Genomic DNA, 22543 nt, shown 5'->3' with positions numbered 1-22543 from the left:
GTCTGTGAACAGGGCTCTGTGTGTTTGAGCACTGTTGTGTGTGAACACGGTCATATGTGTGTGTGTAACATGGCTCTGTGTGTTTGAGCACTGTCGTGTGTGAACACAGTCATATGTGTGTGTGAGCACTGTTATGTGTGTGAACACGGTCACATGTGTGTGTGTCTGTGAACATGGCTCTGTGTGTGTTTGAGCACTGTCATGTGTGTGAATATGGCTCTGTGTGTGAACGTGGTTATGTGTGTCTGTGAGCATTATCATGTGTGTGAATGTGGTAATGTGTGGGGGTCTGTGTGTAACAGTTCTGTGTATGTGAGCACTGTCATGTGTGTGAACATGCTCATGTGTGTGAACATGCTTGTGTGTGTGTCTGTGAACAGGGCTCTGTGTGTTTGAGCACTGTTGTGTGTGAACACGGTCATATGTGTGTGTGTAACATGGCTCTGTGTGTTTGAGCACTGTCGTGTGTGAACACGGTCACGTGTGTGTGTAACATGGCTCTGTGTGTTTGAGCACTGTCGTGTGTGAACACAGTCATATGTGTGTGTGAGCACTGTTATGTGTGTGAACACGGTCACATGTGTGTGTGTAACATGGCTCTGTGTGTTTGAGCACTGTTGTGTGTCAGCGTGGTTACACGTGTGAATGTAGCTCTGTGTGTGTGTGTGCAAACATAGCTCTGTGTGTGTGTGAGCACTGTCATGTGTGTCAGCATGGTCACATGTGTGTGAACATGGCTGTGTGTATCAACACGGTCATATGTGTGAGCACAGCTACACATGTGTACCGCCAGGTTATGAAAATGAGAACAGCCATGTGTGTGTGTGTGAAAGTGACCACCATGTGTGCAACCATGGCTCTGTGTGTGTGTGAGAATGGCCACACACGTGTGTAAACACAGATGTGTGTGCGCACAGACATGCAGAGGGACAAGGACACGTGTAAACACAGATTTGTGTATGTGTGTGTGAGCACAGCCATGCAGGGGGACAAGGACATGTGTAAACACAGATGTGTGTGTATGTGTGTGTGAGCACAGCCATGCAGGGGGACAAGGACATGTGTAAACACGTGTGTGTGTGTGTGAGCCATGCAGGGGGACAAGGACATGTGTAAACACAGATGTGTGTGAGCCATGCAAGAGGACAAGCACTGCCACCCCTGTGGGTGACCACAGCCACATGTGTTGATGTCCACAATCACACGGGGGGGGACAAACACAGCCCCCCCCGTGTCTGAACAACACCCCCACGTGTGCACACGCCGCTGGGCACAGCTGCTGGCAGGGCTCGGTGTGCCCCGCGGCACAGCAGGAACCTCGGAGGGGCTTCCCCAGCGCCACACCGCGGGGGTGGCACTGCCACTGTCACCCGGGCACCAGGAGCAGGGCGCTGGGTGAAGGGGGACGTCCCCCCCGCGCGTGTTTGTGTGTCCCTGAGCGCAGCTCTGCAGAGAGAGCCGCGTCCCCCACGTGTCCCCCGTGCGTCCCCAGCACGTGCCACGCGTGTCCCCTGTGTGTCCCCGGTGACACGGCCCCGTGTGCTGCGGGGGGGGTGGAGTTTCAGCCGGGAGAGGGGGAAATGATCCTCCGCGTGTGTGTGTGTGTACGTGTACATACATGTCCGTGCATGCCCGTATGTGTGCCGTGAGGCTGTGTGTGCGCATACATGCGCACGAGTGTGCATACATGTGCACGAGTGTGCATACATGTGCACGAGTGTGCAGAGTGCGCTCCGGGACTGCAGTCGGGGGTGCTGTGCATGGGCTGCAGCGTCTGCGGGCTGCGCCTGTGCTGCAGCGGGGGCTGCGGTCGCTCCCTGCAGCGGGGGGGGGACACGCGTGTCCGTGTGCCAGCGAGTGTGCCGGGGCTGCGGCCTCTGCAGAGGACACGTGTGTGTTTGTGTGTGTGTGCGTGTCTATGTGTGTGCGTTCCTGCACGCGTGCAGCAGGACCCGCAGAGCTCTGAGTGTGCACGGGGGGGTTTAATTCCCATGATGGGGGGGGTGCGGACCCCCAGAATCACAGCACAGCCCCCCAGCCAGGCTGGTAGCGGTGTCCCTTTGGGTCGCCCCTCCGTGTCCCCTCCCGCCACGGGACCGGCCGGTGACCCGAGCCCCCCCCCCCCGGAGCCGGGGAAGCGGCGGCCCGCGGCCCGCGCAGCGATGGGCGCCGGCGGAGGGTCGCCCGGGCAGGCCGCCTGCCTGCGGCAGATCCTGCTGCTCCAGCTGGACCTGATCGAGCAGCAGCAGCAGCAGCTGCAGGCCAAGGAGCGGCAGATCGAGGAGCTCCGGGCCGAGCGCGACACGGTACGGCGCGGGGAGGACTCCCAAGGGGTGACCCCCCCCCGCCATGGGGTGACCCCCGCTAGATTTAACCCCCCCATAAGTTTAACACCCCTCCCGTAGAGTGATACCCCCCTCCCCTCGGGGTTAATGGCTCCCCAACACCACCCGGGGGTCCCTGGGGTTGTGGTGGAATTCTGCCCACCAACAGGAAAGTTCTCACTCCCCCTGACACCCAAGGGGTTAATGCTCCCCCCCACTTTTTGGGGGTTAATACCCCTTTCTTTGGGGGTTAATACCCCACTCTTTGGGGGTTGGTTTCACTTCTCTTTTTTTGAATTCCGTCCCCTCAATGCTTAATTTACCCCCCTTGTTTGGGGTAATACCCCCTTTGTTGGGGTAATACCCCCCTTTTTGGGGGTTGATTTCACTCCTCTTTTGGGGGTGGGTTCCATGCTTTTTTGGGGGTTAATGTGCCCCCTTTGGGTATTAATTCCACCACTTAATTGGGGGTTAATTCTGCACCCCGTGGGAGTTAATGCCCCCCACTTTTGAGGGTTAATTCTGTGCCCCTCTTTGGGGTCAATGCCCCCCCCCCACACACACTTTTTGGGGGTTAATTCCACCTCTTTTGGGGGCTTAATTCCATCCCGTTGGGGGTTAATTCTGCACCCCATGGCTGTTAATGCCCCCCTGTTTGAGGGTTAATTCTGCACCCCTCGAGGGTTATTCCCCCCCTTTTTTGGGGGGGGTTAATGTCCCCCCCCAGGGGTTAACGTCCAACCGCCGTGTCACCCTAGGGTTTATGCACCCCCTCGGGGGTTGATGTGCCCCCCATGGCAGTTAACCTGCTCCCCCCGTGGCACCCCAGGGGTTAATCCCCCCCCGGCTGTGCGTTGCTCTTCTCTCCCCGTGGCACTGCAGGGGTTAATCCCCCCCTTTTTGAGAGCACAAAGGGCGGGGGCGGGGCGGGGGTTAACGGGGCCGCCGCCCGTTACCGTGGCGACCGGGCGGGGGGGGCCTTAAAGGGGCCGCGGCACCGCCGGGAGGGACACGGCGCTGCGGCTGGGGACAGCTCGCTGCTCCCGCCACCCCGGGGGTTTTGGGGCGCTCACAGCCTCGAGGGGCTGGCAGGCTTTAGGGGGACGCTGTGGGGTCACCGCAGCTGAGCTGTGCTCCTCCCTCCTTGGGGGGGTGGGCGATAATGCCCCCCTCCCCAGAAGGTTAAACCCTCCGCAGGGTGAGCCCCCTCCCCACCCCGCGGGGCTCAGCCAGCCGCAGGGCCGGGCTCCCCCTCGGGGGTCGCGGGTGCCCCTCGGGGGTCGTTTAGGGGGACGCTGTGGGGTCACCGCAGCTGAGCTGTGCTCCTCCTCCCCCCCCCTTCTCCATGTGTGTCCCATGTGTGTCACCCCAGACATGTCATCTGTGTCCCCACCATATGTAGCCTACATGTATGTCCCCCCCCAAATTTTCCTGCCTGCGTTGTCCCGCCATGGGTGTTGTGTCACCCCACGGATGCCAAATGTCACCCCCCTGGCAGCCCTGTGGCCGTGTGCCAGCTGCAGTGGCGGTGTCAGCAGTGGTGGCCCCGCGTGTGGCAGGAAGGACGGGGACACCCCACGTGGTGCCACCGCAGGCAGTGCCGCGTCCCCCAACGTGGAGGAGCCACTGCGGCAAGTCCCTGATGGCACCTGAGGGGCTGCCCCCTGGGCTCAGCCTCCCCGGGGTGGCACTGCTGGGGACATGGCACTGCCACACCCTGGCTGTGCTCCCAGAGCTGCGTCCCCCCACAGCCACACCTTTTTGGGGTGCTGGGACCCCCACCCTGCTCTCCAAAACCAGTGCAGACCCTGGCTCTGGGGATGGCTGGGGACAGGTGGCCATGGGCAGGGGTCACCAGGTGCTTTTGAAGCCCACAAGCTTAAATGGAAGCTTTTTAATTCCAACTCCATCCTGCATCCTGGGGAGGATACACAGAGGGTGGGACCCCCAAATCCTCTGGTTTCGGCTGCCCCATCTCTGGAAGTATTCAGGGCCATTTTGGAACAACCTGGGATAGTGGAAGATGTCCCTGCCCGTGGTAGGGTACGGGACTGGGCTTTAAGGTGCATTCCACCCCAAACCATTCCTGCGTTCTTCGATGTGCTGAAATCCCCCCTCAAGCTGAGGTCTGCGGGAGGAGCAGACACAGAGTGGCCATTTTGTGCCGTCAGACACGCAGGGGCAGCTGCCCCGGGGTGCCCAGGGGGGTGACCCCAGCCCCAGGTGAGCCCTCCCTCCCCTGCCCTGCAGCTCCTGGCGCGGATCGAGCGCATGGAAAGGCGGGTGCAGCTGGTGAAGAAGGACAGCGAGCGGGAGAAGCACCGCATCTTCCAGGGCTTTGAGGTGGATGAGAAGCCCGAGGCAGAGGCGTGTGAGAAGCTGCCTCTGGAGTGTCCCCAGGACCTGCTGGAGCCTCCCCCGACCCTGCAGCCCAAGCACTTCCCCTACGGCAGGAACGGGAAGGGCCATAAAAGGTACAGGGTGCTTGGGGGGGCTTGTGGGGAGAAGGGGGGACACTCCCTGTGGCTTCACCCTCTGTTTGTGGGGCTGGCACTGCCCAGCAGCCTTTGAGAGGGCCACCCAGCACCAGCAACACATCCCTGTGTCGAGGAGAACCCCAAGAAAGCCTCAGGGTGCCAAAATCCCGGGGAAGCTCCTCTGTTAACTGCTCAAGTCTGGCCCTGGTGCAGCAGCCCTGGTTTGGGGGTACCAGGAGCCCCCCACAGCATCCCTGGAGCAGGGTGAGGGTCCACGTGCCTGCCTCAGCTCTTCTTCCTCCTGCAGGAAGCCAACATTTGGGAGCACGGAGAGGAAGACGCCTGTTAAGAAGCTAGTGTCAGAATTCTCCAAAGTGAAGAGCAAAACTCCAAAACACTCCCCGGGGAAGGAGGAATCGGGCGGCTCCTTGGCTGAAACTGTTTGTAAACGAGAACTGCGGAGCCAAGAGACTCCGGAAAAACCCCGGGCGCTCCTGGAGACCCCTCTGAGGGCATCAGCCCCACCCAAGGGTCCTGGCACCCACCCCAAGGAGAAGGGATTTGTCAGCGAGGCCGACGACCTGCCCTACCTGTCCACCACAGAGATGTACCTGTGCCGCTGGCACCAGCCGCCCCCGTCGCCGCTGCCGCTGCGGGAGCCTTCCCCCAAAAAGGAGGAGACTGTAGCAAGTAAGGGCGGAGGGAATGGTGGAGGAGCTGCTGGGCTGAGCCAGCCTTGGGAGCTGACTCGTTCTGAGTCTGGGAAAAGGCTGCCACGTTCCCAAAGGGAGTGCCCGAGGTGCCATGCTGCTGGCTCCTTCCACTGCGGTGGGTGCTGGCTCTGGGCTCTCCCAAATCTCATCTTGGGCTCACCCTGCTCTGGGCAGGGCTGCTGGCTGTTGGAGCAGCTTCCCGTGGGCGGGTGGGAAATGTGTCTCTGGCTCATGCCATGGTGACACAGCACCGGGGTCACCTGCTGTCCCCAGATCCATCCTTGTCCTGCCGTGAGCCCAGCTGGTGCCAGTGATTGGAGCTGGGCTGTGCCAGGTGGCTCGGACAGAGCCTGGCACATCCCTGGGAGTGGCTCAGGTTCGTGTGGCCAAGGGCGTGGGGATGAGCTCTGCTGTCCCGTGTCAGCTCCCACTGCCAGCTCAGGGTGGGGATTTGGGGCACGCCAAGCCGTGCTCCAAGGGGAGGGATTGGTGGAGCAGGGGCTCCTGTGGGGATTCTGCTGTGGGGTAACACCCTTCTCCTTGTGCTGCAGTTCCATCTTGGAGGGACCATGTCGTGGAGCCCCTGAGAGACCCCAACCCTTCAGACATCCTGGAGGTACGTGAGCCATCGCTGCTGGCAGTGCCACAGGGGCTCGCCAGGCTGTCCCACACCCCCAGAGCTGCTGGCATCTCATCCCCTCATCCAGCATAAACCCCACGTGTGGCTGGGAGGCTGAGGTGGGGGATGCTGCACTGATCCCAGTCCTGTGTCCTTGCAGAACCTGGACGACAGCGTCTTTTCCAAACGGCACGCCAAGCTGGAGCTGGATGAGAAACGAAGGAAAAGGTTGGAGCAACGGGGGTCTGCAGTCCCAGTCTCACAGGGGAGGGTCCTGGGGTGTCACCTGGAGCAGGGGGCAGCTGGGATGGGCACCAGGAATGCTGCAGGAGGAGGATGGGATGGAGGAGGGAGAAGGATCCCCTCTTGAAGGAGGGATGCTCTCACATCACTGGCAGTCAGTGCAGCCTCATGATCACCTTGGGGGAGTCTGGCATTGCCCGTGGCTCCTCACTTTGCCCTCCATCCTGTTTTCCAGGTGGGACATCCAGCGGATCAGGGAACAGAGAATCCTGCAGCGGCTGCAGCTCCGAATGTACAAAAGGAAAGGGATTCAGGAGTCAGAACCTGAAGTTACCTCATTTTTCCCTGAGCCAGATGATGGTGAGGCTTGGGAAGGGGGTGTCGGGGGTATGGGGGTACACGTGAGGGGTCTCACACACTCTGGTGTCTCCCCACAGTGGAAAGTTTGCTCATCACCCCTTACCTGCCCGTCGTCGCCTTCGGCCGGCCCTTGCCCAAACTGACCCCACAGTGAGTACTGGGGGCAGCAGGGGATGGGGCTGGGGGGTCTCTGGGGCCCGTTTTGGCTCGGGATGGTGACACCAGCTGTGCCCACAGGAACTTTGAGCTGCCCTGGCTGGACGAGCGCAGCCGCTGCCGGCTGGAGGTGCAGAAGAAGCAGACACCACACCGGACCTGTCGGAAATGAGGGAGATGCTGGGAGCTCCAGGCACCCCCAGGAGCTCCAGCCACCTCCAGGAGCTCCAGCCACCCTGTCCTGGTGGGGCTCTGGGCACCTCAAGGGCAGCAGGAGCTCTGCCATGCCCGGCTCGCCAGCAGCCGCTGCCCCGCTCCGTGCTGACGGATGGTTTCGTTCTTCTGCCATCCCAGTTTTGTTCGTTTGGGTTTTGGAACGTTTCCCGGACTCGTCCCCCGCGCTGGCACCGCCTTCCCAGTGCCACCAGCCTGCAGCTCCACTCCTGGGGGCAGCGGGTGCGTCCCAGCCCCGTCCCCGAGCCCCCCGTATGCCACCCCTGCACTCCACAGCCTGTGGCCTTGGCATCCGGGGCTCTCCCGTGCCCGCCGGGAGCACGGGCATCGCCGGATCTGGGGGTGCCACGTCCCCCGGGACTCGCCCGCTGCTGCTGCCTTCACGTTGTGTTTAGTTAGAAAGCAGGACAAACAGCGGGCTGGGCTGGAGCCAGCCTGGGATTCTCTTCTGGGAGGTTTTCCCCCCCTTCTTTGGTGGTTTTCCTCTCCGGAGCGGGGTTGGCGGGGGCAGAAGGGAGAGTTAAAAAAGCAAAAATTCTCTTTTTTTTTTTTTTTTTTTTTTTTTGTGAAATAGAAACCCTGTGCGCACAATTTGGGGGGTTTTAATGCTTTTTTTTAAAAAATGTAATTTAAGTGTTCTGAGGCGGGTGAGGGGTTTGCTGTGAAGGGGGGCGATTATTGCCTGTCCCAGCCCCTGGGTGCTGCATGGGTGGGGAGGGGCTCCACGTGTCCCCTTTTTCCTCTTTTTTTCTCTGTTTTTTCTCCCTTTTTTTCTCTGTTTTTTCTCCCCATCTCCCTTTTTCCTCCTGTCTCCCCCCATTTTCCTCACCTTCCCCCCCCTTTTTTCTATTTTTTTCCTCCTTTTTGCCCCAATACACTGAGGCCTGTGCCCCCCGAGGGGTTTGCTGTGAAGGGGGGCGATTATTGCCTGTCCCAGCCCCTGGGTGCTGCATGGGTGGGGAGGGGCTCCACGTGTCCCCTTTTTCCTCTTTTTTTCTCTGTTTTTTCTCCCTTTTTTTCTCTGTTTTTTCTCCCCATCTCCCTTTTTCCTCCTGTCTCCCCCCATTTTCCTCACCTTCCCCCCCTTTTTTCTATATTTTTTCCTCCTTTTTGCCCCAATACACTGAGCCTGTGCCCCCCCACTCTTTTTCCCCACTGCCCCCTCTCTCTAATTAACCCCGAGCTAATTGAACGCCAGAAAACTCGTTTACAAAAAAAAAAAAAAAAAAACTTAGAAAGAAAAAACGTTAAGAAAAAACAAACTTAAAAAAAAAAACAACTTAAAAAACCCGGAAATTGTTAAAAAAAAAATCGATAAAAGTTCTAAAACCACCGAGTTCTAACAAACGTTGCGGGAGGGGGTGGGGTCGCTCGCGGACACGCCCGCTCTCTGGTTTTTATTTTATTATTTTTTATTGCTTTTCGTTGTTGGTTTTTTTTTTGGTTTTGTTTTGTTTTTTTACAATAAACAAGGAAAAGGCCGCTGGGTGCTGGTGTTTCCCCCCCCATACTTACCCGCGTTCGGGCGTGACGTCACTTCCGCGGGGAGGCCGTGACGTCATTGCGGCGCGCGGCGCGCGCCCCCTGGCGGGTCTGAGGGGGCGGAGAGAGGAGTTCTGGATTCTGAGGAGGGTGGAGAGAGGGGTCCTGGTTTCTAGGGAAGGCTGAGAGAGGGGTTCTGGTCTTTGAGGGGGGCTGAGAGAGGGGTCCTGGATTCTGAGGGGGGCTGAGAAAGGGGTCCTGGTCTGCAAAGAGGGCTGAGAGAGGGGTTCTGGTCTCTGAGGAGGGTTGAGAGAGGGGTTCTGATTTCTAGGAAAGGCTGAGAGAGGGGTTCTGGATTTTGAGGGTGCTGAGAGAGGGGTTCTGGTCTCTGAGGAGGGCTGAGGGAGGGGTCCTGGTCCCTTTGAGGGGGGCTGAAAGAGGGGTTCTGGATTCTGAGGAGGGTGGAGAGAGGTGTCCTGGTTTCTAGGAAAGGTTGAGAGAGGGGTTTTGGTATTTGAGGGAGGCTGAGAGAGGGGTCCTGGGTTCTGAGGGGGGCTGAGAGAGGGGTTCTGGATTTTAAGGGGGGGCTGAAGGATGGGTTCTGGTCTCTTTGAGGGGTTAAGAGAGGGGTTCTGGTCTTTGAGGGGGGCTCAGAGAGGGGTCCTGGTCTGCAAAGAGGGCTGAGAGAGGGGTTCTGGTCTCTGAGGAGGGTTGAGAGAGGGGTTCTGATTTCTAGGAAAGGCTGAGAGAGAGGTTCTGGTCTCTTTGAGGGGGGTTGAGAGAGGGGTTCTGGTCTCTTTGAGCATGGCTGAGGGAGGGGTCCTGGTCTTTAAGAAGAGATGAGAGAGGGGTTCTGGTCTCTAAGGGGGGCCTTGGGGACGAGTGGGAAGGCTGGGGGTGGTCTCTGTTGTTGGGGGGACACTGGGGACAAAGTGGGGGGTGGAGAGCTGAGGGAGCACCAGTCTGGGGAATTGGGGGAATTGGGGTGAACCCCCCATGATGTGTGGGGGGGAGCTCGGGTGGGGTGGGCTCTGCAGCCCCCCAGGACCAGGCAAGGGGCTTTGCTCTGGCTCCCTGTGCCTGGATCTCTCCAGTCTGAGATGCTGTCCCTGTCCTTGGGGTGCTGTCCCTGCTCCTGGGGTGCTGTCCCTGTCCTTGGGGTGCTGTCCCTGCTCCTGGGGTTCTGTCCCTGGGGTGCTGTCCCTGCTCCTGGGGTCCCTGCAGCAAGGGCAGGGGTGTGTGGGTGCTGCTGTCTCCCCCCACCATGCAGCTCTGTTCTCGCAGTTCACATCCAGGTGCAATTCCCTGCTGGTTTGGGTTCTGATTGTGGTTATTTCCAGCTCTTTCCTGTTTTAGGTTCCAGGGCTGGCTATTTCCAGCTCCCCCTGACTGCCTGGGTGTTTTTCTGTGGTGGTTTGGGGTTTATCTTGTCACCTTGGTCGGGTTGTTTGTGCTCTGGGGTTGTTTGTTCTGTACAGCTGGGTGGATCTTTGTGTTTATGCTGGAATCATGGAATGGTTTGGTTTGAAAGGAGCCTTAAAGCTCATCCCGTTCCACCTTCTACCATGAGCAGGGACACTTTCCACTATCCCAGTTTAATCCAAGCCCTGTCCAGCCTGCCCTTGGACACCCAAGGATGGGGCAGCCACAGCTTCTCTTGGGCAGCAGTTTTACTGAGCACTTTTGCTGCTCTGAGCTGTTGGCTTCTTCCAGCCCCTTCCCTGAGCTGGGTCCTGCTCAGCCTCTCTTTGTTATTCCCTGTTCTTGCCCTTTCCCTGGCTCTTGGTTGCCAAGGGAGGGATCCTGGCTCCCCTGTCACTGTCACACTGTTCCCTGGAGAGCCCCAGCACTGGCAGGCTGTGCTTTGCTCTCCATATTCCCTACTGTAGCTGCTCTAGAAGGTTCTTGGAGCCTTAGAAAGGCTCTGGGAGTCTGGAATTTGTTTTTTCTTGGTCGCAGGAGCTGAACTTCCAAGGGTGGATGCTATAGGGTCAGGGTCAGACCTTGCTGTTACCTTGTGTGGGATCATGGGATGCTGGGTATTAGGGAAAAGGGACATTAGGACAAAAGAACAGCTGTTAGGAAAAGGTATTAGGATAGTAGATACTAAGAAAATATGTTCTGAGGGAATTTTTTTTTTTATGGAAGGGGTGGTCAGGCACTGGCCCAGGCTGCCCAATTCCCTGAAGTGTACAAAAAGTGTGGATGTGGCTTCTGGGGACATGGTTTAGTGGTGACATGGGGCTGTGCTTGTTGAAGGTTGGACTTGATCTTAAAGACCTTTTCCAATCTAAACAATTCCATTATTCTGTGGTTTTGTGAATCCATGATTCCATGTTGCTAGGACCTGGCTGCTGCCCTCCCCTCCTCTAACACCCCTCACTTTTCTCTCTTTGCAGGAAAGTGAGGATGGCATTGAAGGAGATGGTGAGTGATGTCTCTTGGGCAGGGTTCTTTGTGTGCAAAAAAAGTAAAAACCAGACAAAACAGCTTTTCCAACAATCCTGTGGTTGTTGCCATGCCAGATATTCACTTGTAAACAGCAGGCAAATGTGGGGTACAGGGACAGGGTCCCAAACTCTTCCCTGCTCCCCTCAGCTGGCTGTGGCATTGATCCAGGGTGGTGCTGGCATCCAAATTCCCTTTGGGAAGGGGTTTGGTGCCATGGCAGAGGAGCCACGTCCAGCCCTGCCCTGACCCCACCTCCTTTCCCTCCCCACAGCCGTGCTGTCTGACTACGAAAGCGCCGAGGACTCGGAGGTAAAGCTGATCTCTGTCCTGCTGAGCCCCTGATTCCCATGAAATTTCAGCACAAACCCAGTTTGTGTCCTTGGATCTCTTCCTCTGTCTCCTGAGGAAATGGCCTCCCCCACTCCCAGCCCTTGGCACTGGGACCAGTGTCTCTGTGCTGCTGGGGAGGGTGCAGGGCCAGCATGTGCAAGGGAAAACCCTCCTGGCTCCTCGCACTGGGAACTGGATTTGCCATGGCCAGGAAGGGCGTGGGAGGAGTGTGGGATGCTTGTTGGGTTTTAATTAGTTGGAATTCAAAAGCAAAGTGGTGGTTGGGAGCATCCCAGGGGCTTCCCTCTGTTCTGAGGGAGCAGCCAGAGGGGGGATGCACTTTGGGAATTGCGGGGTGCTGAAGGAATCCCATCCCACCCCTGCCTGGGGGCTGCAGGTTCCCCTGGATTTTTAGTTCAGAACTCTAAAGTTTGATATTTACAAGGAGTTTAGAGAAGTTCTGGTGTCTAAGAAGGCTTCCTAAGGAAAATCCATCTGTGTTTTGGGAGTCTTAAGGGAAACAGTGGCTAGAGACCATCCAAACCACCAGGCAGAGGAAATCCAAGCTGTGTATTTGGGAATTAATCTCAGTTTGGGAATTAATCTATGGTATTAACAAGGAAGGAGCACTGCAGGCTGCAGAGGTGTTGGGGCAGCTCCCAGAGCTCTTCCAGCCTGGAATCCCACATGGAGGCTCCCAGTGGCAGCGGGGTTGTTGCATCACTGCCTTGCCAGGATGACTCTGTTCCTGTACCTAAAAATAATGCCCAGCCTGGGCTTCCCCAGCGTAAACACCGGGAGCAGCCGATGTGCAAGGGCTGTGTTGAAAGAGGAAAATGGAGCAGGGTTTGGTTAATCACCCCGAGCTATTTTTAGTTCGGCTCCAGCCTCCGGAGGCTCCTGGGGGTGAAACCAGGTCATGCTCCTGAGCAGAGTGAGTCAGCTGAGGAACTCCAGGGAATTTGGAAACGTGGCCCTGGCTGGATCCGGGCCCTCAGTGTTGAAGGAAGGGCCTGAGATCACCAGTCTTCCCAGTCTGCAGGAGCCTTTTGGGGTGGTGGGATGTCACATCTTTGTGGGGCAGCTGATACCAGCTCCATTCCAGAAAACCTGTTGGATCCTCTCTGTCTTTGGAGAGCTTGGGTTTAAGCTTTACTTTTCCTGTAAAAACACGGGGATAGGAAGAATTTTAGGAGCTAATCATCTACTTTGGAAGAGTCATGTCTAACAGCTGGAACAGGATGTAACTCCAGAACTGAGGGAATTTCTGGGCAATCTTGCTGGATCTGACTCCAGATTTGGGGAGATTCCTGACAGATCTGTTGGTAACGGAGCACGTTTGAGTCACTGCGTGTCTCCCAGGCAGAGGAAGAGGATTACAGCGAGGAAGAAAGCTCCAAGGTGGAGCTGAAGCAGGACAGCAACGATTCCTGCGAGTCCGCGGCCAGAGGGGAGAAGGGCAGTGAGAAGGTGGATCCCAAGGGAGCGGTGACGGGCGAGCGGCAGAGCGGGGACGGGCAGGTGGGTGTCCCACGGCTCCGGGCTGGGCGCTGGCAGCAGGACTGCTGCAGTGGTGAGAGCTCCCTGCTTCTGACAGGAGAGCACGGAGCCTGTGGAGAAGAAAGTGGGGAAGAAGGTTCCCAAGCACCTGGATGACGATGAGGATCGGAAGAACCCGGCGTACATCCCACGCAAGGGGCTCTTCTTTGAGCATGACCTCCGAGGGCAGACGCAGGAGGAGGAGGTCAGGTATGTGAGTGTCCCCCTGGGGCTCTGGGAGGGACAGGCCAGCTTCCAGAACAGCCTCTGGCAGCTTCAGTGGGATGCACTGAGAAGTCTGTGCTTCCATTACCTGCTCTGTGTCCTGCCACTCTTTGTTTTGAAGAAGAGGTGCACAAAACCCACAAAAAAAGTCTTGTGCCAGGCAGCAGTGACTTCCAGCTGCTTTTCCCAAATAGCAGTGGGTCACCAGCAGCTGCTGAGCAGGAGGAAGGAGGGATGCTGCCTCCTGTGCATTCCCTGCCCCAGGAATGCTCGAGCTCTGTATGGAACTGCTCCAAACTGCCACGTCTTGACCTTACAGCCCCTTGCTCCTCCCTGTGTCCCTTTCCCAGGCCAAAGGGTCGTCAGCGGAAGCTGTGGAAGGACGAGGGGCGCTGGGAGCACGACAAGTTCCGTGAGGATGAGCAGGCCCCCAAGACCAGGCAGGAGCTGATTGCCCTGTATGGGTACGACATCCGCTCAGCCCACAACCCCGACGACATCAAACCCCGGAGGATGCGCAAGCCACGGTGAGCCCCAGAGCCACACCAGGGCCTGGCTTGTCCTGGGGAGGGGGGCCGGGTCTGGAGATCCAAAGAGGGACAGCTCTGTCATGTGGGACCATGTTCCTGGGGTTTCTAGATTTGTGTGCTTGGAAGCTGTTCCCTGACACAAGTGATTCTTCCCACCCAGGGGTTTCTTTCTCATGAATTGTTGTATTTTTCTCCCTCAGGTTTGGCAGTCCCCCTCAACGAGACCCCAACTGGTCCAACGAGAGGCCCCCCAAGCCCCCGAGGCACCAGGGTGCCAAGAGCCCCTCGGCTCCCCCACGGTCCTTCAACAGCCGCAGCTCTGCCAGCGCTGGCAGGATGCCCCCTGCCAGGAACTACCCCAGGATGGGGGGCTACAAGGAGACCCGTCCAGGCTACCGGGCTTCAGAGGCAGCTGTCCTGCACCGGAACGGGGAACAAGCCAAGCAGGAGGGTGGCTACCGTGGGAAGCACGCAGAGCAGAGCCCATCAAGGGACACGTCCCCCGAGTTGGAGGTGGGACATGTCCACGGCAGCCCTGGGAAGGAGGAGGGAGCTCTGGAAAACCAAGCCACAGGTGCTGATGCTGTGCAGCCGCCACCGGACAGACCAGTGGAGAAGAAATCTTATTCCCGGGCAAGAAGGACCAGAGTCAAGGCTGGGGAGGCAGGGAAGCTGGCAGAGGAAGTGCCTGCTTCTGAGGGGCTGGCTCCTGTGATTCCAAAAGCCACACCAGCCGAGAATTCCCCCCCACCAGCCAAGAGCAACTGGGAGTCAGCAGTGGAATCCAGCGTGGATGGACTTGAGCAGGAGATGACCCAGATGAACCTGACAGAGCAGAACTGGAGCCCGGGGCAGTCCCAGTTCATCCCACCCCGGGAGCTGAGGGGTAAGTGGGAGCAGCCTGCTGGTTTTCCAGCAGCCCAGTGCCTCCTGAACTGTGGAGTTGGTCAGAGCTGAGCTGTTTCTGTCCAAGCCCTGTCCCAGGGTGGGTGCAGTCCTGCTGAGAAAGTGCTGCAGTATGGATACAACAGCAGAGGAAAAGGGAAGTTAAACATTGTAGGTGAATGGAATTAGGGCTGGGAATGATCCAAGGGATCCTTTCCCTGTGATGTGGATCTCAGCAAGACTGACTCCTGCTGCAGGAGAGCACAAGATAAGGATCATGAATTGGCTCTGTGGTGTCCTGCTCGGAGCAGAAAGGAACTTCTTCCTGTTTATCAGCTCATTTCCTTGCTCTGGGATTTGATTGCCAATAGCCAAGGCCTGGCTGGGATTGGCAAATCCCTTTGTGCCTGGGAGGAGGGAGGGACATGGGACAGAGTAACTCTGGTGCCAGCTGAGGACAGTTCCAGTTGCACATCACAGAGAGGTCATCCAGGTATAATTATCCCTTTGCAGAATTAGAGTCTGTTCTGGGAAGTGTTAGAATGCTTCCCGAGGGGAGTAAAACTGGAGCAAGGAGAAGGAGGCGACTTGCTGCTTTCATAAGAATTTGTGAGGTTGAGGTCATGGAACCAGAAGTCATTTGGTACTGGTGGGACTGTGAAGTCTGTGAGAACAGACCCCTGGACAGGCTGGAAATGTCACAGTGGGATGAGAGTTCAAAAGTGCTGAGATTGTCTGGTTTAGGGTTTTTTTTAATGCACAAAAATGAAGCATCTTCCCAAATTTCCCACAGGCCAGCTCTTGGCTGCAGGTACACAATCGTGTTCTGCTGTGAGAAGGATGATGACTGCTGTCCCTTTTTTGTCCTTAGCAGAGGAGGGAGGAGTTATGCTGGGAAGCATTTGGCTCCCATCAGTCCATTCTGTATCCCTCTGTCAGTGATCCATGAGCACTTCCAATGTTTGTTTTATCAATTTTCACTCCTTTGGAATCACCTGTGATCACTTTGGCACTGTGGTTTTAAGCCATGGTTTAAAATTCACTTTGCTGTGAATTCAAACAGATTCAGTTTGTTGTTGGAATCCAAAGGAGCCTGTGATAAAAGTGTTTACACCCTGCAGAGGGTTCAAACTGCAGCTTCAGATTCCACATGGATCCTTGATCCACCTGGAAGAGATGAGACACAGAGCTCAGAGCAGGACCTGAGTTACAAGCTGGGGGTTTAGTTTTGAAGCAGGATTTAGGCATTGCTGAGCACCTCAAATGAATGTGCAGCAACACAACAGCCTCTAATTTATCCCAAAACATTTAAAATCACCGTAGCCACGAAGTCCAAAGGTTCCATGTCATGGGAGCGGGAGCTGAGCTGCAGCCACGCCCCGGGGCAAGGCAGCTCCAGCCTGGGAACCAACACAAACCACAGTAATAACCAGTCTGTTCCTTCCTCAGGTATTCCCAACCATATGCACGTGGGAACTGGGCCAGCGCCGCAGTTTAACCGGATGGAGGAGATGGTAACGCGTGACCCCGGAGCGTGACTCCGGCTCTGATTGCTTTGGGGTTGTGGTAACTACAGGCTGTCCATGCCTCAGCCTTTCCCTTGTGGGGTGCTTGGGGGTGACCCAGGGGAGGTTTGGGGGTTGGGGGTGTCGGGTGGGTGCCCCACAGCCCCCCTGATCCCTGGACTCTCACAGGCAGTGCCGGGGGGCCGTGTGAAGCGCTACTCGTCGCAGAGGCAGAGACCCCCCGTGCCAGAGCCTGCGCCCCCCATGCACATCAGCATCGTGGAAGGGCACTACTACGACCCACGTGAGTGTTTCCTTCCTGCTCCTGTGGCTCCATGTGATCCCTGCTCCATGTGTGCTCGGAGCTGAGCAACTGGAACAGCGATCCCCCTGTTCCTTTTGGGGTTGGGACTTTGTCTTTTGTTTGTTGTAGTGGCACTATGTTTTCTCATACAGTGGCTAAAAGGCAGCTGGGAGCCTGCCTGGTTGTGTTTAAACCCATGGAATTATCCTCAGAGTTATCCCCTCTGTGTGCTAGAGCTCTTAGGACACCCCAATTCTTCCTGAGAACTGGGATTTAAATTGAACTTTAAATCAGGTCTTTGACGTTTGAGCATGGGGAGAACAGGACTGGGGATGGATTAGGAATTCCCTCCAGCATTTAAAGTGTTAGAGAAGAAATTCCCTGAGTATTTTCCTGCTTTCTAAAGGGAGTAGGAGGCTTTTCTTCAGGGAGCATGTCACATCTGTGAGCCTGGGAGCCTCTGTGTGCCGTGAGAGCCCTCGGGGCGGGCTGGGCTGTGTGTGCCCGGCTGCAGGGGAATGAAATTCCATGGAGCTTTTCCTCACAGCCTGTCATGTGTTGTTGCAGTACAATTCCAGGGACCAATCTACGCCCACGGTGAGAACCCAGCCCCGCTGCCGCCCCAAGGGATGATTGTGCAGCCGGAGATGCACCTCCCTCATCCAGGTGAGGAGCCAGTGGGACACCCCTGCACCTGGGGAACAGAGAGCTCTGCTTTCCCACAGCCTCTATCACAGAGGGGAATCCATTTTCCTTAATTTCTACAACATGGAAGAGACCTACTTCCTCCTGCAGTGAGGCTGAACCGGTATCAGTTTTAAGGAAAGAAAAAATAGGTGTTTCTGGAGCTTCCAGGCAGTGCAGGACAAGGGGAGCTGAACCTTTGGCAGCTCCCAGCTGGTTGTTTGCAGGTCCCTGTGGGGCCTCAGCAGGCTGGGCCGCTCCCTTCCGTGGGCACTGGGCTGGTTCCTCACTCCCTGGCCCTGTAGCTCAGGAAAAAGCAGAACTGGATGCTGTCTAACACGTTCTCTGCTTGCCCACACAAATTGTTTCCTGCAGTGGAGTTACCACGGGGCCGTGTCTGGTTCCGGTGAATCCGGAACTGGGGAGGGGGCTGTGCTCTGTTTTCTGCTCCCTCCCCAGCGTGGGGCTGCAGGGAACCCTTGGAGCAGCTCCTGCTGCTACCCAGGGAACGCTCTGGCTTTTTGGGTGACGTCTGTGTGCTTCCTGTCACCTCCAGGTTTACACCCCCACCAGACGCCCCCTGCCATGGCAAACCCCGGCCTGTACCCCCCACCAGTGTCCATGCCCCCGGGCCAGCCCCCGCCGCAGCAGCTGCTCACTCCCACTTACTTCTCGGCCCCTGGAGTGATGAATTTTGGGAATCCTGGCTACCCCTACCCCCCTGGAGCTCTGCCCCCTCCGCCCCCTCCTCATCTCTATTCCAACACGCAGGTAAGCCGGATGCGCCGCGGCTCCTTCCCAGGAGCAGGTGGGATGGTGTGGGGTGTGTTCTGTGAGGTGCTCCTGGGAGAGGATGTGGAACAGCACAGCTGCTCCATGGGGAAAGGCTGCTGGCATCCCAGAAAGGATTGTTCTCATGGTTGCTGTGAGCTCCCTGAGCGTGGCAGGCAGTGGGTGAAATCCTGTGCTGGGGGGTGTGGAATTGAGGTGTTCCCTTATGGAACAAGGATACAGCTCCTCTAGGGCCCTGCTGAGCCAAGAATACCTTGGGAGTGGCTTTGGGAGTCAGTTCTGTTTGAGATGGAGGCTGGGAACTGGCTGGTGTGAGCAGCATGGGGGATGGATTTTCATGCTCCATAGCCCTGCTCAGTATCTAAGGTCACTGCTGGGCAGTGAGGAGGCAGATCACATCAGATCCCTGAGGAGGCAGATCACACCAGATCCTACAGGGACATGGGTCACATTCCTGTGAGGAGGTAGATCACATCAGATCCCCGAGGAGGCAGGTTGGATTGGATCTCCCTGAGGATCAGACCAGATCTTATCCCTGTGAGGAGGCAGATAGACCCAATCCCTGAGGAGACAGATCAGACCAGATCCTTGAAAAGGCAGATGAGACCAGAGCAGACCAGATCCTGGTGCCGTGGCTGGAGCAGGGCTGACAGGCTGTGACTGGAGCAGGGCTGACACGCTGTGGAAGGCTGGAGAGCTGCATGTTCCCTGAGCTCCCAACCATCCCTGCCCTTCCCACTGCTCCAGCTCGTCCCTGCAGGACCTCACCCTGCTTTGAGGGCAGTTTCCCTCGAGGCTGCAGGGCTGGATGTGCAGGGGAGCAGTGTCCAAGCAGAAAAGCTGCTGTTGGGAAGTTCAGACATTCCATGGACTGCAGGGTGAGGGAATCCCATCTGCACAGGCTGTGTCCTGCCCTTGCCAGAGTGAGGACACGTTGGTGAGGGATGGGGACACACAAAGGGCTTCAGAGGCTGATCTCTGGGGGGCACAGCCCCTCTTGGCTCTGGCTGGGGGCAGCTGTCCAGCCCCAGTGGGTGCCAGGAGGGGCTGGCAGGGCCCCCCAGCCCGGAGCTCTGATCCTGCTGCTCCTGCAGGCGCAGTCCCAGGTCTATGGGGGGGTCACCTACTACAACACTGTCCAGCAGCAGGTGCAGCCCAAGCCCTCCCCGCCACGCCGGACGTCCCAGCCTGTGACCATCAAGCCACCCCCTCCAGAGGTACCATCCCCTCACCTTTGGTCCTTGTGTGTGTGATGTCACTGGTGTGTGTGTGTGTGTGAGGCTGCAGTTCCCTCTCCCATCCCAAAAAAAATAACGTTGTTCTTTTGTAAGGGGAAATCTTAAACTGTCTCATCTCTGACCTGTCCCAAACCTCAGCTTCTCGTTGCAGGTGGTAAGCAGGGCTCCAGTTAATTTGAGTTACTTAAATCTTTAAAACTAAAACCACATGAAAAGTAAGTCTGAAGTTGACTCTTTTTTATTTTATTTGCTCAGGGTAGAAAAGAGGACAATTTTGAGAGGGAAAAATCCAGCCCTGGCTGGAGGAGCTAGGAGACAGGGAGTTCTCTGGAAGGATAAACACTGAGAACTCAGCAGATAATTCAGGCAGTAGAGTTAAAGGTTTTTCAGGATGCTTCCCTGTGCTGGGAATGATCTCCTTGCTCCAGTGCTGTGAGCTGTGCATGTGTGAGCGTGCTGGAATGCCATGTGTGTTTTTGGTTTCCCTTTCCATACCTCCTTCATGTATGGGAGCCAAGCAAGCCCAGACCCGGGCAGGCATGTGCTGGTGGGTTCCTGTACGTGGGGAGGGCTGAGAAGCAAATTGTCTGATGGAGGGGCTCTGGAAAGGCCTCGTGGTGGAAAAATCTGGAACCATGAGGAGAGGTTGGCACAGGGGACTGGTTGTGCCCAGAGAGGAGGGTGTGGGGGGCTGCCAAGCGGGGTGGGGTCTTGCTGGCAAGACCCAGCCATAACACTGTTCCCCCCATGCAGGGGTTTGGGGGGCCCTAAACCTCTGCTGCTCTTCCCTCTTTTCCCCCCTCCCAGGACAGCAAAGGTGAAAAATCAAAGGAGAGGAGCAACACGTAGGGACACGGCCACAGTAATCCCAGCACCAGACTCGGCCCCTGGGCAAGGAGGAAGCTGCTCCTTGGAATGGCTCCTTCCCTGTGTGGAGGTGAGGCAGCTGGATGAGCCACCTGCACTGTGCTCAGGACCAGGCACTTCCCCCGTGGCCTGAGTGGTGCCTTCCCAAAATCCATCTCGCTGCTGCCCACCCCCCTTCTCCCCCGTGCTGGGGCCGCCAAAGAACCAACCCCTGAGTCGGTCCTTGGCCACTGCTCCCAACTTCTCCCCCTTACTAAACGTTCCCTGCTCCCTCCTGGGATGTCAAACTCCGCTGGCTTGATCGTGGTCTCTGTTTTTATTTAAGGAATGAAGCAGCTCCTTCAGTAAAGCTGATTTGTTTCTTTTGGGTATTTTGTTTTTTATTTGTTTGGGTAAGCAGCAATGACATCCCCCCCACCCCAGTTCATTCTTCTTTTCAATCCTCTTTTCAATTAGCAAGTTGATTTCTGCTGCTTCTGGAGCAGGGGAAGAGCAGTGGAACCATGGGAAGCTGTCAGGAATGCACTGCCTGGGCAGCAACCCCTTAACTAAGGAGCTCCTACTGACTTTTTTCCCAACAAACTGTTGGTAACTGGTGTGTGTGAGCTCTCAGGGGGGAATCCACAGAGTGACCCCCATCCCTGCCACCCCCAGCCGCACAAGGGGATGTTTCCACCCTCCCTCAGAGAGAGGCGGAGGTTTGTGGGCACTCAGCACCCCGACGCTGCCCGAGCAGCCCAGCCAGCACCCAAACCAGCTCGGCAGGGCCAGGTTTGCTCCCAGCACTTGGGTGTTGCTGCTGGGGCTGCGGAGGGTGTTGGAACCCGCCCCAACACACCGGGCTGGGCTCCGGCCTCACAAGGAAGCGCCTCAGCCCTACTCCAGCTCCTGCCTCCCTGCCTCACAGCAGCCTTGCGTCCCCTTTGGGATTCCTGACGCCATGGGGTGACTGTCACCGCAGCAGTGCCACGCTGCTCCCGGCTGGCTCTGGTGTGCCGCAGTGCTGCCGCTCTGCATCCCGCGTTCCAGCGGCCCCGCCGCTCCGGCCCCGGCTTGGCCACGGCCTCGCAGCCGTTTGCAAATTGCGTTGGGAAACTTGGCAGGGCCGGCTGCTGATTCCTGCCCGTTCCTGCCGGTTCCTGCTGCTCTCCTGAGCACGTGCCGGGACGCCGTGGGGACGTGCCAGCTGCGGGCACTGCCTGAGGGGGACGGCACCGAGCGAGAGGTGGCTCGGCCACCCCGTCCCCATCTGTGGCCAGCACCCACCTGCTCATTCTCTCTGTGGATCCCTCATCCATGCCTTGCTCTCCAGCAGAAATTCCTTCTTTGTGTGATGTTTGTGACTCCATGACCTTTTGTGTCTTGTTTCAGCCACCAAAGCAAAATCCCCTCATGTTTTATATGTCATTGATGCATTGGTCACACAACTGAAATCCTGGACCTTACACCTCCATCCCAGGGTTTTGGTGTTATTTGTATCTCTATCCTGTGGGATGCACATCCCTAGCAGTGTTGTAGGAAGCAGACAGCTCTTGTGTGTCCTTCCTGGGGCTGACACCCACAGGGACAGCATCCACCTGAGCTTCCCTGGCAGGAGCAGTGCCACCTCTGCTGTCTCCCAGGAACTGCCATTCTCCCTTCCCAGGAGCCACTCTGCTCTTCCTAGGTACAGCTCTGCCCTTCTCAGGAGCTCACAGTGGGACTGAAATTGCAGCTCTGCTGTGCCTGGCACCAGCCGCCCTCACCCCCACATCCCTGACAGCAGCTGCCACCCGTCCCCAGCCCAGCTCTGCCCCAGCAGCGGGGCTGGAGGGAGCCCCTTGGCTGTCTGGGGGGCTGATGAGAGCCCCCTCCTCTCCCCCAGCCTCCCTGGCTCACGGGGAAGCACCAACTGTTGTGTTGGTGGTGCAGGAGCTGCCGCCCGCGCGTTTGTGCCGCGCCGCCTCCGCCTCGGCAGCCTCCTGCCAGCCCCCTCCCACACCCAAGAGAGGTGGGGGCACACCCCACTCCTGTTACACCCTGATCCTGTGGAAGGAGCATCACAGTGAGCTGTGCCCTGCTGCAGGCAGGCTTGGCAGGGGAAGGATGCTGCTGGGCCCTGCCTGTGCCGTGGTGGAAGGGTGGCTGTGAGTGGCAGGGGGACCCCAAATCCCTCCTTTGCACCCCCTTTTTCCTCCCTTCAGTTCTCCCCAGTTTCTGCTCTCATTTCTGGCAGTCCCACAGCAGTTCCAACAGCAGCAGCAGCAGCAGGCATCAGCTTCCTGCCCACATTGCTGTACTACCCCATCCCTCCCCAGTGCCACTGCCTCAGTTTCCCTCCCTGGCAGCAGGATCAGGTCTGAGCAGAGCAGGATTTGGCTCAGCCCTTCACAGGGACCTCATGGAGGAGCTGCCCCAACCTCATGGTGGTTCTCCCCTTCCCCAAGTGCCTGACTCCCTTCTCCCAGCGCTGCAGCTGGGAAGTGGGTTAAGGCGCTGGCTTGGAGAGGGATTTTTCCCGGGGTGTAATTTTTCCCTCCTACACACGGTCTGTTTTGAGCAGTGCCTGGAGGCTTCGCACCCCCGGCTCGCTGCCGGGGCGGGGG

At 57.5% G+C, this 22543-nt stretch overlaps 2 protein-coding genes across 2 annotated transcripts; both read left to right on the top strand.

Annotated features, from left to right (window-relative positions):
- Nucleotides 1-2126: 2126 nt before the first annotated feature.
- On the top strand, nucleotides 2127-7690 carry MSL1 (MSL complex subunit 1). Its single transcript, XM_039697144.1, has 8 exons — nucleotides 2127-2306; nucleotides 4575-4798; nucleotides 5109-5491; nucleotides 6066-6130; nucleotides 6294-6361; nucleotides 6612-6736; nucleotides 6814-6886; nucleotides 6974-7690. The coding sequence occupies exons 1-8, from the start codon at nucleotides 2163-2165 to the stop codon at nucleotides 7062-7064; spliced, it is 1173 nt and encodes a 390-aa protein (XP_039553078.1). The 5' UTR covers nucleotides 2127-2162; the 3' UTR covers nucleotides 7065-7690.
- A 1914-nt stretch (nucleotides 7691-9604) lies between these two features.
- CASC3 (CASC3 exon junction complex subunit) lies at nucleotides 9605-20329 on the top strand. Its single transcript, XM_039697207.1, has 14 exons — nucleotides 9605-9627; nucleotides 10953-11035; nucleotides 11331-11368; nucleotides 12752-12910; nucleotides 12987-13138; nucleotides 13504-13680; nucleotides 13884-14569; nucleotides 16018-16082; nucleotides 16263-16377; nucleotides 16945-17043; nucleotides 17618-17832; nucleotides 18948-19070; nucleotides 19243-19306; nucleotides 19899-20329. The coding sequence occupies exons 1-13, from the start codon at nucleotides 9605-9607 to the stop codon at nucleotides 19285-19287; spliced, it is 1980 nt and encodes a 659-aa protein (XP_039553141.1). The 3' UTR covers nucleotides 19288-19306; nucleotides 19899-20329.
- Nucleotides 20330-22543: the final 2214 nt, after the last annotated feature.

Source organism: Passer montanus, unplaced genomic scaffold (assembly GCF_014805655.1).
Source record: "Passer montanus isolate IOZ18808 unplaced genomic scaffold, ASM1480565v1 scaffold117, whole genome shotgun sequence".
Taxonomy (NCBI): Eukaryota; Metazoa; Chordata; class Aves; order Passeriformes; family Passeridae; genus Passer; species Passer montanus.
The sequence above is the reverse complement of the archived record's forward strand: the minus strand, read 5'-3'. Positions and strand labels throughout refer to the sequence as shown.